The sequence below is a fragment of the Oncorhynchus clarkii genome, chromosome 26 (assembly GCF_045791955.1).
Source record: "Oncorhynchus clarkii lewisi isolate Uvic-CL-2024 chromosome 26, UVic_Ocla_1.0, whole genome shotgun sequence".
NCBI classification, from domain to species: Eukaryota; Metazoa; Chordata; class Actinopteri; order Salmoniformes; family Salmonidae; genus Oncorhynchus; species Oncorhynchus clarkii.
The window spans coordinates 48,010,963-48,029,662 of NC_092172.1; the positions used below are offsets into that span (position 1 = coordinate 48,010,963).

Here is an 18,700-nt window from a genome sequence, read left to right on the forward strand (position 1 = left end):
CTCCCACAATTTATTGAGTGATGCCCGCTCTCCGTTGAATGCTCCCACAGTTTACTGAGTGATGCCTGCTCTCTGCTGAATGCTCCCACAGTTTGAGTGATGCCCGCTCTCTGTTGAATGCTCCCACAGTTTTTTGAGTGATGCCCACTCTCTGTTGAATGCTCCCACAGTTTTTTGAGTGATGCCCACTCTCTGTTGAATTTTCCCACAGTTTATTCAGTTTATTGAGTGATGCCCGCTCTCTGTTGAATGCTCCCACAGTTTATTGAGTGATCCCTGCTCTCTGTTGAATGCTCCCACAGATTGAGTGATGCCTGCTCTCTGTTACATGCTCCCACAGTTTGAGTGATGCCCGCTCTCTGTTAAATGCTCCCACAGTTTGAGTGATGCCCACTCTCTGTTGAATGCTCCCACAGTTTGAGTGATGCCCGCTCTCTGTTGAATGCTCCCACAGTTTGAGTGATGCCCGCTCTCTGTTGAATGCTCCCACTGTTTGAGTGATGCCTGCTCTCTGTTGAATGCTCCCACAGTTTAATCAGTTTATTGAGTGATGCCCGCTCTCTGTTGAATGCTCCCACAGTTTATTGAGTGATGCCCGCTCTCTGTTAAATGCTCCCACAGTTGAATCAGTCTATTGAGTGATGCCCAGTCTCTGCTAAATGCTCCCACAGTCTATTGAGTGATGCCCAGTCTCTGTTAAATGCTCCCACAGTTGAATCAGTTTATTCAGTTTCTTTTCAGTTCATTCCGTGTCATGGAGCATCCAGCAGTGTGTGGGCATCCATCTTTCTTTCATGACAGATTAGTAGTGTAGAATAAGCAGTGTATTACTGCTGCTGTGACATGTAGTGATGTCCATGTGTTTGTGTTCCAGACTGGGACAACGCCTCTCTCTGTAATGAGACCTTATTGGACACCGTTTCCAGGTTTGTCCTGGCTGCTCTGCTGAAGCACACCGGCCTGCTGGGCCAAGCCTGTGGAGAGGGCAGGTAATTCTACTGCACACCCATCATGGTTCTGCCTTCCAATGGCGCCCTATTCCCTATATAGTGGTACTACTATAGACCAGAGCCCTATATAGTGGTACTACTATAGACCAGAGCCCTATTCCCTAAATAGTGGTACTACTATAGACCAGAGCCCTATTCCCTATATAGTGTACTACTATAGACCAGAGCCCTATTCCCTATATAGTGGTACTACTATAGACCAGAGCCCTATTCCCTATATAGTGGTACTACTATAGACCAGAGCCCTGTTCCCTATATAGTGGTACTACTATAGACAAGAGTCCTATTCCCTATATAGTGCACTGCTATAGACCAGAGCCCTATTCCCTATATAGTACACTACTATAGACCAGAGCCCTATTCCCTATATAGTACACTACTATAGACCAGAGCCCAATTCCTTATATAGTGGCACTGCTATAGACCAGGGCCCTATTCCCTATATAGTGGTACTACTATAGACAAGAGTCCTATTCCCTATATAGTGCACTGCTATAGACCAGAGCCCTATTCCCTATATAGTACACTACTATAGACCAGAGCCCAATTCCTTATATAGTGGCACTGCTATAGACCAGAGCCCAATTCCTTATATAGTGCACTGCTATAAACCAGAGCCCTATGCCCTATATAGTACACTACTATAGACCAGAGCCCTATTCCCTATATAGTGGTACTACTATAGACCAGAATCCTATTTCCTATATAGTACACTACTATAGACCAGAGCCCTATTCCCTATATAGTGTACTACTTTAGACCAGAGCCCTATTCCCTATATAGTACACTACTATAGACCAGAGCCCTATATAGTGGTGCTACTATAGACCAGAGCCCTATTCCCTATATAGTACACTACTATAGACCAGAGCCCTATTCTCTATATAGTGGTACTACTATAGACCAGGGTCAGTAGGACTCTGGCACCCTATTCCCTACATAGTGTACTACTATAGACCAGAGCCCTATTCCCTACATAGTGTACTACTATAGACACAGAGCCCTATTCCCTACATAGTGTACTACTATAGACCAGAGCCCTATTCCCTATATAGTGGTACTACTATAGACCAGAGCCCTATTCCCTATATAGTGGTACTACTATAGACCAGAGCCCTATTCCCAATATAGTGGTACTACTATAGACCAGAGCCCTATTCCCTATATAGTGTACTACTATAGACCAGAGCCCTATTCCCTATATAGTGCACTACTTTAGACCAGGGTCAGTAGGACTCTTGCACCCTATTCCCCTAAATAGTGCACTACTTTAGACCAGGGTCAGTAGGACTCTGGCACCCTATTCCCTACATAGTGCACTACTTTAGACCAGGGTCAGTAGAATTCTGGCACCCTATTCCCTACATAGTGCACTACTTTAGACCAGGGTCAGTAGGACTCTGGCACCCTATTCCCTACATAGTGGTACTACTATAGACCAGAGCCCTATTCCCTATATAGTGTACTACTATAGACCAGAGCCCTATTCCCTATATAGTGGTACTACTATAGACCAGAGCCCTATTCCCTATATAGTGGTACTACTATAGACCAGAGCCCTATTCCCAATATAGTGGTACTACTATAGACCAGAGCCCTATTCCCTATATAGTGTACTACTATAGACCAGAGCCCTATTCCCTATATAGTGCACTACTTTAGACCAGGGTCAGTAGGACTCTTGCACCCTATTCCCCTAAATAGTGCACTACTTTAGACCAGGGTCAGTAGGACTCTTGCACCCTATTCCCCTAAATAGTGCACTACTTTAGACCAGGGTCAGTAGGACTCTGGCACCCTATTCCCTACATAGTGCACTACTTTAGACCAGGGTCAGTAGAATTCTGGCACCCTATTCCCTACATAGTGCACTACTTTAGACCAGGGTCAGTAGGACTCTGGCACCCTATTCCCTACATAGTGGTACTACTATAGACCAGAGCCCTATTCCCTATATAGTGTACTACTATAGACCAGAGCCCTATTCCCTATATAGTGGTACTACTATAGACCAGAGCCCTATTCCCTATATAGTGGTACTACTATAGACCAGAGCCCTATTCCCAATATAGTGGTACTACTATAGACCAGAGCCCTATTCCCTATATAGTGTACTACTATAGACCAGAGCCCTATTCCCTATATAGTGCACTACTTTAGACCAGGGTCAGTAGGACTCTTGCACCCTATTCCCCTAAATAGTGCACTACTTTAGACCAGGGTCAGTAGGACTCTGGCACCCTATTCCCTACATAGTGCACTACTTTAGACCAGGGTCAGTAGAATTCTGGCACCCTATTCCCTACATAGTGCACTACTTTAGACCAGGGTCAGTAGGACTCTGGCACCCTATTCCCTACATAGTGCACTACTTTAGACCAGGGTCAGTAGGACTCTGGCACCCTATTCCCTACATAGTGCACTACTTTAGACCAGGGTCAGTAGGACTCTGGCACCCTATTCCCTACATAGTGCACTACTTTAGACCAGGGTCAGTAGGACTCTGGCACCCTATTCCCTACATAGTGCACTACTTTAGACCAGGGTCAGTAGGACTCTGGCACCCTATTCCCTACATAGTGCACTACATTAGACCAGGGTCAGTAGGACTCTGGCACCCTATTCCCTACATAGTGCACTACATTAGACCAGGGTCAGTAGGACTCTGGCACCCTATTCCCTACATAGTGCACTACATTAGACCAGGGTCAGTAGGACTCTGGAGCCCTATATGGTGTCATTTGACACATGCCTGGTCTATTTCATGTGGCAGGCTGGGTTCACCAGTCAGTGTGTCTCTGTGTGTGTGTTTCCTAACCAGGTACCAGCCTTGTAAGATGCTGGCCGAGGTCTACCGTTGTGTGTACAAGGTCAGGAACCGCCTGCTGGCCTGCAAGAACATGAACGCCGTCCAGACACGCTCGTCTTCCCGCGAGAGGAGGGTAAGTGACCCGGCTCGTCTTTCGGGTAACTGGTCCCGTTGGTCCATGAAACATCCTTCCAGTCCCACGTCAGGGTCTGCTGCCTTGTTCCCACGTCAACCCTTAAACCCCTCTACATCCTAGAGACACGTACGGGAAATGCTTCGCTGGTGCTTTTCAGAATGGAGTCCTTTGACCTCTTAACCCCCCCACGGGTCCTCAGTTCAATTTAAAGAGATTCTTCTGGATTTATTTATTTATTTTACTTCCCCAGAGTCAGATGAACTTGTAGATACTATTTTTATGTCTCTGCATCCGGTATGAAGGAAGTTCGAGGTAGTTTCGTGAGCCAATGCTAACTAGCGTTAGCGCAATGACTAAAGGTCTATGGTATGTACTAGCATGCTAGCAGTGTGCAACATGCCACTAGTGTCTCCTTGTGATAGTTTGTCACAAAAAAAACTGTACTTGGCACTGATCAGATTGTTTGTGTTTGTTGACGGGTGTCTTCCACTGTGCCTGATCAGATTGTTTGTGTTTGTTGACGGGTGTCTTCCACTGTGCCTGATCAGATTGTTTGTGTTTGTTGACGGGTGTCTTCCACTGTGCCTGATCAGATTGTTTGTGTTTGTTGACGGGTGTCTTCCACTGTGCCTGATCAGATTGTTTGTGTTTGTTGACGGGTGTCTTCCACTGTACCTGATCAGATTGTTTGTGTTTGTTGACGGGTGTCTTCCACTGTGCCTGATCAGATTGTTTGTGTTTGTTGACGGGTGTCTTCCACTGTGCCTGATCAGATTGTTTGTGCTTGTTGACGGGTGTCTTCCACTGTGCCTGATCAGATTGTTTGTGTTTGTTGACGGGTGTCTTCCACTGTGCCTGATCAGATTGTTTGTGTTTGTTGACGGGTGTCTTCCACTGTGCCTGATCAGATTGTTTGTGTTTGTTGACGGGTGTCTTCCACTGTGCCTGATCAGATTGTTTGTGTTTGTTGACGGGTGTCTTCCACTGTGCCTGATCAGATTGTTACAAAGCAGTGCAATGCAAGGGAGGTTTAGTTCCAAAATGACAAACTATTTTACACTTGACATTGTAATGTTACTCTACTAGCAACTACATTTGTTATATTCAGCGTGACATTCATGTGAGCAGTATAATGTGATTACAACCCAAAAGTAATGTGAAATGCTCTCATGACTTCGCTACGACAGAAATATATTTAGACTACTTTACGGTTCGTCTGGGCTTGTTGACAGTAGCCTGCCAGCAGGCCTCGGCGGAGCACTGCCCCCTGGGAGATGAAATGCACTCTGGGAATCGTAGTATGCTGATTCAAATCCTTCGTATTTCTATGCCATGTGTAGACAATTGCAATTATAGAAGCTTCAGAAATGAGCTTCAATGTTTTTGATGTTGTTTTGGAACTAAGCTGTTCATTTCATACAGTACATGAAATGGTTTAGCTGTAATGAATATTTCATCATAGGTCTAATGAAAGTAATTTGACTCCATATTGTGGCCATAGATGAGCAAATGAACCCTGATGTGTATGAAATTACATTTTAAAACAGTTTAGATGTAATTATGAAATATGGTTTTGAATTGGGAAATTTAAGGTATTCTTCTATTATATAATATGATGTGTTATAAAATAAATTGAATATAGTATAGAATATATTATATTAGTTATTTTAGTTCTACCAGTTATCAATTGTTCAACATTAAAAAAATAATTGTTCTGTGACTTAACCTCTGGGATATTCGGGACGGTAGCGTCTCATCCCGCCAACAGCCAGTGAAAGTGCAGGGCACCAAATTCAAAACAACAAATATCTCATAATTAAAATTCCTCAAGCATACAAGTATTTTACACCATTTTAAAGATAAAATTCTTGTTAATCCAGCCACAGTGTCTGATTTCAAAAAGGCTTTACAGCGAAAGCACCACAAACGATTATGTTAAATTTATGTCCAAATAGCTACTTTTGTTAGCGCTTTTTGTAAACAAATCCAAAGTCACGAAGCGCATTCACTAGGAGCAGACGAAATGTCAAAAATTTCCGTTACAGTCCGTAGAAACATGTCAAACTGTGTATAGAATCAATCTTTAGGATGTTTTTAACATAAATCTTCAATAAATGTTCCAACCAGAGAATTCCATTGTCTTCAAAAATGCAATGGAACGGGAGCTACCTCTCACATGACCGCGTCACGAGCCTGTGGCACTCTGCCAGACCACTGACTCAAAGAGTCCTTATGAGCCCCTCCTTTACTGTAGAAGCCTCAAACAAGTTTCTAAAGACTGTTGACATCTAGTGGAAGCCTTAGGAAGTGCAACATGACCAATATCCCACTGTATATTCAATAGGGGCTGAGTTGAAAATCGACCAACCTCAGATTTCCCACTTCCTGGTTGGATTTTTCTCAGGTTTTCCTGCCATATGAGTTCTGTTATACTCACAGACATCATTCAAACAGTTTTAGAAAATTGAGTGTTTTCTATCCAAATATACTAATTATATGCATATTCTAGCTTTTATGGCTGAGTAGCAGGAGGTTTACTCTGGGCACCTTATTCATCCAAGCTACTCAATACTGCCCCCCAGTCACCAAGAAGTTAAGCTAAAACACATAATGTTTTGGCCGAGGTATCGTTGAGGTTTTGTTTCGGTATCGAGTATCGTGATACTAAACCTGATATTCTGGTATCGTGACACTAAACCTGATATTCTGGTATCGTGATACTAAACCTGATATTCTGGTATCGTGACACTAAACCTGATATTCTGGTATCATGACACTAAACCTGATATTCTGGTATCGTGATACTAAACCTGATATTCTGGTATCGTGACACTAAACCTGATATTCTGGTATCGTGATACTAAACCTGATATTCTGGTATCGTGATACTAAACCTGATATTCTGGTATCGTGACACTAAACCTGATATGCTGGTATCGTGATACTAAACCTGATATGCTGGTATCGTGACACTAAACCTGATATTCTGGTATCGTGATACTAAACCTGATATTCTGGTATCGTGATACTAAACCTGATATTCTGGTATCGTGATACTAAACCTGATATTCTGGTATCGTGACAACACTTTTAACGGGTTTCCGGTGTTGTGCCCGATCAGATTTCAGACAATCAGGACTCGCTGGAGATGGACCCACAGGAGCACTCGTTCACGAGGACCATCGACGAGGAGGCGGAGCTAGAAGAGAGGACGGACCGAGAAAGGGAGGATGTGCATCAGGAGCAAGATGAGGAAGAGGAGGAGAGAGAGCACGAAGTCATGACCGCTGGGAGTGAGTGGTTCACTTTACTGCAATGACACAACACTCTCACTGAATGTACTCCTACCAGACTGTCACTGAATAGACTGTCTCTGAACACACTGCTATCTAGCAGACTGTCACTGAACACACTGCTATCTAGCAGACTGTCACTGAACACACTGCTATCTAGCAGACTGTCACTGAATAGACTGTCACTGAATAGACTGTCACTGAACACACTGCTACCTACCAGACTGTCACTGAATAGACTGTCACTGAACACACTGCTACCTACCAGACTGTCACTGAACACACTGCTACCTACCAGACTGTCACTGAACACACTGCTATCTAGCAGACTGTCACTGAATAGACTGTCACTGAACACACTGATACCTACCAGACTGTCACTGAATAGACTGTCACTGAACACACTGCTACCTAGCAGACTGTCACTGAACACACTGCTACCTAGCAGACTGTCACTGAACACACTGCTATCTAGCAGACTGTCACTGAACACACTGCTACCTAGCAGACTGTCACTGAATAGACTGTCACTGAACACACTGCTACCTAGCAGACTGTCACTGAATAGACTGTCACTGAATAGACTGTCACTGAATAGACTGTCACTGAACACACTGCTATCTAGCAGACACATCTTCCTCTTCCTCGTCCTCCCTGAATTAATTTGGACTGAATATGTTTTAAACACTCAAGAGCACATGCAGGGAGTGAATGCATGGGAGAGGGAGAAGATGGATGCTAGTTTAGATTTTACCGTGACCTTTTTGGTCCATATATAGAGTCTAAAGCATGGTCAGTTAAATGAGCCAACCAAGATCCCGGGTAACGTGAGAGTACAAACCAACCGCAATCAGACGTTGATCTCTGTTGCACACCAGGGGGCTGTATTTCTAGTGAAAGGGATGTCGATGTGATAGCAGCGTAGACTACAGGTCGTTACTACAAACTGAGGAGGTGACGAGGAAACTACAGTTAAAACGTCTTCAGTAACAGCTGAAAACACACATTCAGCGTGGAGTTGACCTGCGGTTTATACCAGTTTGTCAGGTGTTGACCTCGTTGCTGCTTGCCACATCTGTCTCTGTAACTCTGGCTATGCCAAGGAGAACCGTTGGACAAGTTCAGTCCCAATAATATTTGATTTGATGTTTGCTCCAAAACAAATCTGTGAGGTCTATTATGAGAAGGAATGAGGACTTGTATTCACGGTTCAAAATAGCACCTAGCTCCTTCTCCTGACCTCTGACCCTACGGTGCCACCAGTTCAAACCCAATAGCTGTAATCAATAGCAGGGCTATGGCTCCACCTAGCCGACCAATGGGCTCCCAAAGGTACAGGTATAGGATGAAGGTAGAGAGATAGGTACAGGTATAGGATGAAGGTACAGGGATAGAGGACGAAGGTACAGGGATAGGACGAAGGTACAGGGAATAGGACGAAGGTACAGGGATAGGAGAAAGGTACAGGGATAGGACGAAGGTACAGGGAATAGGACAAAGGTACAGGGATAGGACACAGGTACAGGGATAGGTACAGGGATAGGACAAAGGTACAGGGATAGGTACAGGGATAGAGGACGAAGGTACAGGGATAGGACAAAGGTACAGGGATAGGACAAAGGTACAGGGATAGGACAAAGGTACAGGGATAGGACAAAGGTACAGGGATAGGACAAAGGTACAGGGATAGGACAAAGGTACAGGGATAGGACAAAGGTACAGGGATAGGACAAACGTACAGGGATAGGACAAAGGTACAGGGATAGGACAAACGTACAGGGATAGGACAAGGGGACCTGGGTTGTACAGCCTTGAATGAGTCTTACTGTAGTCTGGCAGGACTAGCCTGGGTTAGAGCCTCATTGACCTACGCCACGGCGTGGTTCGTCACACAGCTACCCTTTTAACCCAGCGCCCTGTGTGATGTCTCTCTGTGTCTGTCTGTCGCACGGCACAGAAATCTTTCAATGTTTCCTCTCAGCGCGGGAGGCGGCGAGGAGCCGAGAGAGGGAGAGGGCCAGCAGCAGCGCCGGGGGAGGCCTGACCTCAGGAGGAACCAGAGGAGGAGGGGGAGGTAAGGGAAGGAGGAGGAGGAGGAGGGGGAGGGGAGGAGGAGGAGGGGGGGTAAGGGAAGGAGGAGGTGGGGGAGGAGGGGGGGGGGGGTAAGGGAAGGAAGAGGTGGGGGAGGGAAGGAGGATGAGGGGGTGGAAAGGAGGGGGAGGTGGAGAAGGGGTGGTGGTGGAGGGGGTGGTAAGGGAAGGAGGAGGTGGAGTAGGAGAGGGAGGTAAGTGAAGGAGGGGGAGGTAAGGGAAGGAGGAGGAGGGGAGGGAAGGAGGAGGGGGAGGTAAGGGAAGGAGGAGGAGGGGGAGGGAAGGAGGAGGGGGAGGGATGTAAGGGGAGGAGGGGGAGGTAAAGGAAGGAGGGGGAGGGAAGGAGTTGGGGGAGGTAAGGGGAGGAGGAGGGGAGGGAAGGAGTTGGGGGAGGTAAGGGAAGGAGGAGGAGGGGGAGGGAAGGAGTTGGGGGAGGTAAGGGAAGGAGGAGGTAAGGGAAGGAGGAGGGGGAGTGATGTAAGGGGAGGAGGGGGAGGTAAGGGAAGGAGGAGGTGGAGGAGGGGGAGATGGAAAAGGAGGGGTGGTGGTGGGGAAGGTTATTTCAGTATAATATAATATGTAACTATGAGGAGGTGGGGAAGGTTATTTCAGTATAATATAATATGTAACTATGAGGAGGTGGGGAAGGTTATTTCAGTATAATATAATATGTAACTATGAGGAGGTGGGGAAGGTTATTTCAGTATAATATAATATGTAACTATGAGGAGGTGGGGAAGGTTATTTCAGTATAATATAATATGTAACTATGAGGAGGTGGGGAAGGTTATTTCAGTATAATATAATATGTAAATATGAGGAGGTGGGGAAGGTTATTTCAGTATAATATAATATGTAACTATGAGGAGGTGGGGAAGGTTATTTCAGTATAATATAATATAATATGTAACTATGAGGAGGTGGGGAAGGTTATTTCAGTATAATATAATATAATATGTAACTATGAGGAGGTGGGGAAGGTTATTTCAGTATAATATAATATGTAACTATGAGGAGGCGGGGAAGGTTATTTCAGTATAATATAATATGTAACTATGAGGAGGTGGGGAAGGTTATTTCAGTATAATATAATATGTAACTATGAGGAGGTGGGGAAGGTTATTTCAGTATAATATAATATGTAACTATGAGGAGGTGGGGAAGGTTATTTCAGTATAATATAATATGTAACTATGAGGAGGTGGGGAAGGTTATTTCAGTATAATATAGTATGTAACTATGAGGAGGTGGGGAAGGTTATTTCAGTTTAATATAATATGTAACTACGAGGAGGTGGGGAAGGTTATTTCAGTATAATATAATATGTAACTATGAGGAGGTGGGGAAGGTTATTTCAGTATAATATAATATAATATGTAACTATGAGGAGGTGGGGAAGGTTATTTCAGTATAATATAATATGTAACTATGAGGAGGTGGGGAAGGTTATTTCAGTATAATATAATATGTAAATATGAGGAGGTGGGGAAGGTTATTTCAGTATAATATAATATGTAACTATGAGGAGGTGGGGAAGGTTATTTCAGTATAATATAATATGTAACTATGAGGAGGTGGGGAAGGTTATTTCAGTATAATATAATATGTAAATATGAGGAGGTGGGGAAGGTTATTTCAGTATAATATAATATGTAACTATGAGGAGGTGGGGAAGGTTATTTCAGTATAATATAATATGTAAATATGAGGAGGTGGGGAAGGTTATTTCAGTATAATATAATATGTAACTATGAGGAGGTGGGGAAGGTTATTTCAGTATAATATAATATAATATGTAACTATGAGGAGGTGGGGAAGGTTATTTCAGTATAATATAATATGTAACTATGAGGAGGTGGGGAAGGTTATTTCAGTATAATATAATATAATATGTAACTATGAGGAGGTGGGGAAGGTTATTTCAGTATAATATAATATGTAACTATGAGGAGGTGGGGAAGGTTATTTCAGTATAATATAATATGTAACTATGAGGAGGTGGGGAAGGTTATTTCAGTATAATATAATATGTAACTATGAGGAGGTGGGGAAGGTTATTTCAGTATAATATAATATGTAACTATGAGGAGGTGGGGAAGGTTATTTCAGTATAATATAATATGTAACTATGAGGAGGCGGGGAAGGTTATTTCAGTTTAATATAATATGTAACTATGAGGAGGTGGGGAAGGTTATTTCAGTATAATATAATATGTAACTATGAGGAGGTGGGGAAGGTTATTTCAGTATAATATAATATGTAACTATGAGGAGGTGCGAAGGTTATTTCAGTATAATATAATATGTAACTATGAGGAGGTGGGGAAGGTTATTTCAGTATAATATAATATGTAACTATGAGGAGGTGGGGAAGGTTATTTCAGTATAATATAATATGTAACTATGAGGAGGTGGGGAAGGTTATTTCAGTATAATATAGTATGTAACTATGAGGAGGTGGGGAAGGTTATTTCAGTTTAATATAATATGTAACTACGAGGAGGTGGGGAAGGTTATTTCAGTATAATATAATATGTAACTATGAGGAGGTGGGGAAGGTTATTTCAGTATAATATAATATAATATGTAGCTATGAGGAGGTGGGGAAGGTTATTTCAGTATAATATAGTATGTAACTATGAGGAGGTGGGGAAGGTTATTTCAGTATAATATAATATGTAACTATGAGGAGGTGGGGAAGGTTATTTCAGTATAATATAATATGTAACTATGAGGAGGTGGGGAAGGTTATTTCAGTATAATATAATATGTAAATATGAGGAGGTGGGGAAGGTTATTTCAGTATAATATAATATGTAACTATGAGGAGGTGGGGAAGGTTATTTCAGTATAATATAATATGTAACTATGAGGAGGTGGGGAAGGTTATTTCAGTATAATATAATATGTAACTATGAGGAGGTGGGGAAGGTTATTTAAGTATAATATAATATGTAACTATGAGGAGGTGGGGAAGGTTATTTCAGTATAATATAATATGTAACTATGAGGAGGTGGGGAAGGTTATTTCAGTATAATATAATATGTAACTATGAGGAGGTGGGGAAGGTTATTTCAGTATAATATAATATAATATGTAACTATGAGGAGGTGGGGAAGGTTATTTCAGTATAATATAATATGTAACTATGAGGAGGTGGGGAAGGTTATTTCAGTATAATATAATATGTAACTATGAGGAGGTGGGGAAGGTTATTTCAGTATAATATAATATGTAACTATGAGGAGGTGGGAAGGTTATTTCAGTATAATATAATATGTAACTATGAGGAGGTGGGGAAGGTTATTTCAGTATAATATAATATGTAAATATGAGGAGGTGGGGAAGGTTATTTCAGTATAATATAATATGTAACTATGAGGAGGTGGGGAAGGTTATTTCAGTATAATATAATATGTAACTATGAGGAGGTGGGGAAGGTTATTTCAGTATAATATAATATGTAACTATGAGGAGGTGGGGAAGGTTATTTCAGTATAATATAATATGTAACTATGAGGAGGCGGGGAAGGTTATTTCAGTATAATATAATATGTAACTATGAGGAGGTGGGGAAGGTTATTTCAGTATAATATAATATGTAACTATGAGGAGGTGGGGAAGGTTATTTCAGTATAATATAATATAATATGTAACTATGAGGAGGTGGGGAAGGTTATTTCAGTATAATATAATATGTAACTATGAGGAGGTGGGGAAGGTTATTTCAGTATAATATAATATGTAACTGAGGAGGTGGGGAAGGTTATTTCAGCATAATATAATATGTAACTATGAGGAGGTGGGGAAGGTTATTTCAGTATAATATAATATGTAACTATGAGGAGGTGGGGAAGGTTATTTCAGTATAATATAATATGTAACTATGAGGAGGTGGGGAAGGTTATTTCAGTATAATATAATATGTAACTATGAGGAGGTGGGGAAGGTTATTTCAGTATAATATAATATGTAACTATGAGGAGGTGGGGAAGGTTATTTCAGTATAATATAATATGTAACTATGAGGAGGTGGGGAAGGTTATTTCAGTATAATATAATATGTAACTATGAGGAGGTGGGGAAGGTTATTTCAGTATAATATAATATGTAACTATGAGGAGGTGGGAAGGTTATTTCAGTATAATATAATATAATATGTAACTATGAGGAGGTGGGGAATGTTATTTCAGTATAATATAATATGTAACTATGAGGAGGTGGGGAAGGTTATTTCAGTATAATATAATATAATATGTAACTATGAGGAGGTGGGGAAGGTTATTTCAGTATAATGTAATATGTAACTATGAGGAGGTGGGGAAGGTTATTTCAGTATAATATAATATGTAAATATGAGGAGGTGGGGAAGGTTATTTCAGTATAATATAATATGTAACTATGAGGAGGTGGGGAAGGTTATTTCAGTATAATATAATATGTAACTATGAGGAGGTGGGGAAGGTTATTTCAGTATAATATAATATGTAACTATGAGGAGGCGGGGAAGGTTATTTCAGTATAATATAATATGTAACTATGAGGAGGTGGGGAAGGTTATTTCAGTATAATATAATATGTAACTATGAGGAGGTGGGGAAGGTTATTTCAGTATAATATAACATGTAACTATGAGGAGGTGGGGAAGGTTATTTCAGTATAATATAATATGTAACTATGAGGAGGTGGGGAAGGTTATTTCAGTATAATATAATATAATATGTAACTATGAGGAGGTGGGGCAGGTTATTTCAGTATAATATAATATGTAACTATGAGGAGGTGGGGAAGGTTATTTCAGTATAATATAATATGTAACTATGAGGAGGTGGGGAAGGTTATTTCAGTATAATATAATATGTAACTATGAGGAGGTGGGGAAGGTTATTTCAGTATAATATAATATGTAACTATGAGGAGGTGGGGAAGGTTATTTCAGTATAATATAATATGTAACTATGAGGAGGTGGGGAAGGTTATTTCAGTATAATATAATATGTAACTATGAGGAGGTGGGGAAGGTTATTTCAGTATAATATAATATGTAACTATGAGGAGGTGGGGAAGGTTATTTCAGTATAATATAATATGTAACTATGAGGAGGTGGGGAAGGTTATTTCAGTATAATATAATATGTAACTATGAGGAGGTGGGGAAGGTTATTTCAGTATAATATAATATGTAACTATGAGGAGGTGGGGAAGGTTATTTCAGTATAATATAATATGTAACTATGAGGAGGTGGGGAAGGTTATTTCAGTATAATATAATATGTAACTACGAGGAGGTGGGGAAGGTTATTTCAGTATAATATAATATGTAACTATGAGGAGGTGGGGAAGGTTATTTCAGTATAATATAATATGTAACTATGAGGAGGTGGGGAAGGTTATTTCAGTATAATATAATATGTAACTATGAGGAGGTGGGGAAGGTTATTTCAGTATAATATAATATGTAACTATGAGGAGGTGGGGAAGGTTATTTCAGTATAATATAATATGTAACTATGAGGAGGTGGGGAAGGTTATTTCAGTATAATATAATATGTAACTATGAGGAGGTGGGGAAGGTTATTTCAGTATAATATAATATGTAACTATGAGGAGGTGGGGAAGGTTATTTCAGTATAATATAATATGTAACTATGAGGAGGTGGGGAAGGTTATTTCAGTATAATATAATATGTAACTATGAGGAGGTGGGGAAGGTTATTTCAGTATAATATAATATGTAACTATGAGGAGCTGGGGAAGGTTATTTCAGTATAATATAATATGTAACTATGAGGAGGTGGGGAAGGTTATTTCAGTATAATATAATATGTAACTATGAGGAGGTGGGGAAGGTTATTTCAGTATAATATAATATGTAACTATGAGGAGGTGGGGAAGGTTATTTCAGTATAATATAATATGTAACTATGAGGAGGTGGGGAAGGTTATTTCAGTATAATATAATATGTAACTATGAGGAGGTGGGGAAGGTTATTTCAGTATAATATAATATGTAACTATGAGGAGGTGGGGAAGGTTATTTCAGTATAATATAATATGTAACTATGAGGAGGTGGGGAAGGTTATTTCAGTATAATATAATATGTAACTATGAGGAGGTGGGGAAGGTTGTAACGTTTGGTTTTGTACTGTTGTAACGTGTGGTTTTGTATGGTTGTAATGTATGGTTTTGTATGGTTGTTTAACGTGTGGTTTTGTATGGTTGTTTAACGTGTGGTTTTGTATGGTTGTAATGTGTGGTTTTGTATGGTTGTTTAACGTGTGGTTTTGTATGGTTGTAATGTGTGGTTTTGTATGGTTGTAATGTGTGGTTTTGTATGGTTGTAATGTATGGTTTTGTATGGTTGTTTAACGTGTGGTTTTGTATGGTTGTAATGTGTGGTTTTGTATGGTTGTTTAACGTGTGGTTTTGTATGGTTGTAATGTGTGGTTTTGTATGGTTGTAATGTATGGTTTTGTATGGTTGTAATGTATGGTTTTGTATGGTTGTAATGTATGGTTTTGTATGGTTGTAATGTATGGTTTTGTATGGTTGTAATGTATGGTTTTGTATGGTTGTAATGTATGGTTGTAATGTGTGGTTTTGTATGGTTGTAATGTATGGTTTTGTATGGTTGTAATGTATGGTTGTAATGTATGGTTTTGTATGGTTGTAATGTATGGTTGTAATGTGTGGTTTTGTATGGTTTTGTATGGTTGTAATGTATGGTTGTAACGTGTGGTTTTGTATGGTTGTAATGTGTGGTTTTGTATGGTTGTTTAACGTGTGGTTTTGTATGGTTGTAATGTGTGGTTTTGTATGGTTGTAATGTATGGTTTTGTATGGTTGTAATGTATGGTTTGGTATGGTTGTAATGTATGGTTTTGTATGGTTGTAATGTTTGGTTTTGTATGGTTGTTTAACGTGTGGTTTTGTATGGTTGTAATGTGTGGTTTTGTATGGTTGTAATGTATGGTTTTGTATGGTTGTAATGTATGGTTTTGTATGGTTGTAATGTATGGTTTTGTATGGTTGTAATGTATGGTTTTGTATGGTTGTAATGTATGGTTTTGTATGGTTGTAATGTATGGTTTTGTATGGTTGTAATGTATGGTTTTGTATGGTTGTAATGTATGGTTTTGTATGGTTGTAATGTTTGGTTGTAATGTGTGGTTTTGTATGGTTGTAATGTATGGTTTTGTATGGTTGTAATGTATGGTTGTAATGTATGGTTTTGTATGGTTGTAATGTATGGTTGTAATGTGTGGTTTTGTATGGTTGTAATGTGTGGTTTTGTATGGTTGTAATGTATGGTTGTAACGTGTGGTTTTGTATGGTTGTAATGTGTGGTTTTGTATGGTTGTTTAACGTGTGGTTTTGTATGGTTGTAATGTGTGGTTTTGTATGGTTGTAATGTATGGTTTTGTATGGTTGTAATGTATGGTTTGGTATGGTTGTAATGTATGGTTTTGTATGGTTGTAATGTATGGTTTTGTATGGTTGTAATGTATGGTTTTGTATGGTTGTAATGTATGGTTGTAATGTGTGGTTTTGTATGGTTGTAATGTATGGTTTCGTATGGTTGTAATGTATGGTTTTGTATGGTTGTAATGTATGGTTGTAATGTGTGGTTTTGTATGGTTGTAATGTGTGGTTTTGTATGGTTGTAATGTATGGTTGTAATGTATGGTTTTGTATGGTTGTAATGTATGGTTTTGTATGGTTGTAATGTATGGTTGTAATGTGTGGTTTTGTATGGTTGTAATGTGTGGTTTTGTATGGTTGTAATGTATGGTTTTGTATGGTTGTAATGTATGGTTTTGTATGGTTGTAATGTATGGTTTTGTATGGTTGTAATGTATGGTTTTGTATGGTTTTGTATGGTTGTAATGTATGGTTTTGTATGGTTGTAATGTATGGTTTTGTATGGTTGTAATGTATGGTTTTGTATGGTTGTAATGTATGGTTTTGTATGGTTGTAATGTATGGTTTTGTATGGTTGTTTAACATGTGGTTTTGTATGGTTGTAATGTATGGTTTTGTATGGTTGTAATGTATGGTTTTGTATGGTTGTAATGTATGGTTGTAATGTGTGGTTTTTTATGGTTGTAATGTGTGGTTTTGTATGGTTGTAATGTATGGTTTTGTATGGTTGTAATGTATGGTTTTGTATGGTTGTAATGTATGGTTTTGTATGGTTTTGTATGGTTGTAATGTATGGTTTTGTATGGTTGTAATGTATGGTTTTGTATGGTTTTGTATGGTTGTAATGTATGGTTTTGTATGGTTGTAATGTATGGTTTTGTATGGTTGTTTAACGTGTGGTTTTGTATGGTTGTAATGTATGGTTTTGTATGGTTGTAATGTATGGTTTTGTATGGTTGTAATGTATAGTTGTAACGTATGGTTTTGTATGGTTGTAATGTATGGTTTTGTATGGTTGTAATGTATGGTTTTGTATGGTTGTAACGTGTGGTTTTATATGGTTGTAATGTATGGTTTTGTATGGTTTTGTATGGTTGTAATGTATGGTTTTGGATGGTTGTAATGTATGGTTTTGTATGGTTTTGTATGGTTGTAATGTATGGGTTTGTACGGTTGTAACGAATGGGTTGCTTATTGTAAAATACTTTCGATTTAGTTTTTATAAAAGCACTTTAAAGTATCTCATGTATTATTGATTATATATGCTTGCTACAAACCACTCTAAATATTCATCGTTCTTCAGACTGATAGTTTTGGGTAGCAGAAGCAAGCGCGCCTTTTCTCCTCCAGTGAAATTACCCTTTCTATATTAACAGTGTGTTATTTTTATCAGGGGAGGCGGAGGCCTCGACATCCCAGGAGGAGCATCACGGGAGAGACGGCTGTACGGGGCTGCCTGAGGGACAGGACCTGTACACAGCCGCCTGTAACTCTGTGGTCCACCGCTGTGCTCTGCTGGTGCTGGGGGTCAGCCCTGTACTGGGCGAACTGGGGAAGCAGCAGGACGAGGGACAAGGCAGCTTCCAGTCAGCCGGACAGGGACAGCAGGACGGGACGGGCTTCATGACCAGGTCAGAAGAACACAACTTCTATGACTGTCTGGTCTGTGTAGTTCTGACTGTCTGGTCTGTGTAGTTCTGACTGTCTGGTCTGTGTAGTTCTGACTGTCTGGTCTGTGTAGTTCTGACTGTCTGGTCTGTGACTGGTCTGTGTAGTTCTGACTGTCTGGTCTGTGTAGTACTGACTGTCTGTTATGTGTAGTTCTGAATGTCTGGTCTGTGTAGTTCTGACTGTCTGGTCTGTGTAGTTCTGACTGTGGTCTGTGTAGTTCTGACTGTCTGGTCTGTGTAGTTCTGACTGTATGGTCTGTGTAGTTCT

The 18,700-nt window shown here is 40.2% G+C and overlaps 1 protein-coding gene across 1 annotated transcript in view; it reads left to right on the forward strand.

Annotated features, from left to right (window-relative positions):
• Window positions 1-18,700, forward strand: part of LOC139385215 (probable E3 ubiquitin-protein ligase HERC1) — a 230,863-nt gene that overhangs the window by 60,596 nt on the left and 151,567 nt on the right. Inside the window, exons 21-25 of the mRNA XM_071130328.1 lie at window positions 875-989; window positions 3,832-3,952; window positions 7,077-7,248; window positions 9,206-9,322; window positions 18,156-18,393. Coding sequence (XP_070986429.1) covers window positions 875-989; window positions 3,832-3,952; window positions 7,077-7,248; window positions 9,206-9,322; window positions 18,156-18,393 — 763 coding nt within the window. The remainder of the gene's footprint in view (window positions 1-874; window positions 990-3,831; window positions 3,953-7,076; window positions 7,249-9,205; window positions 9,323-18,155; window positions 18,394-18,700) is intronic.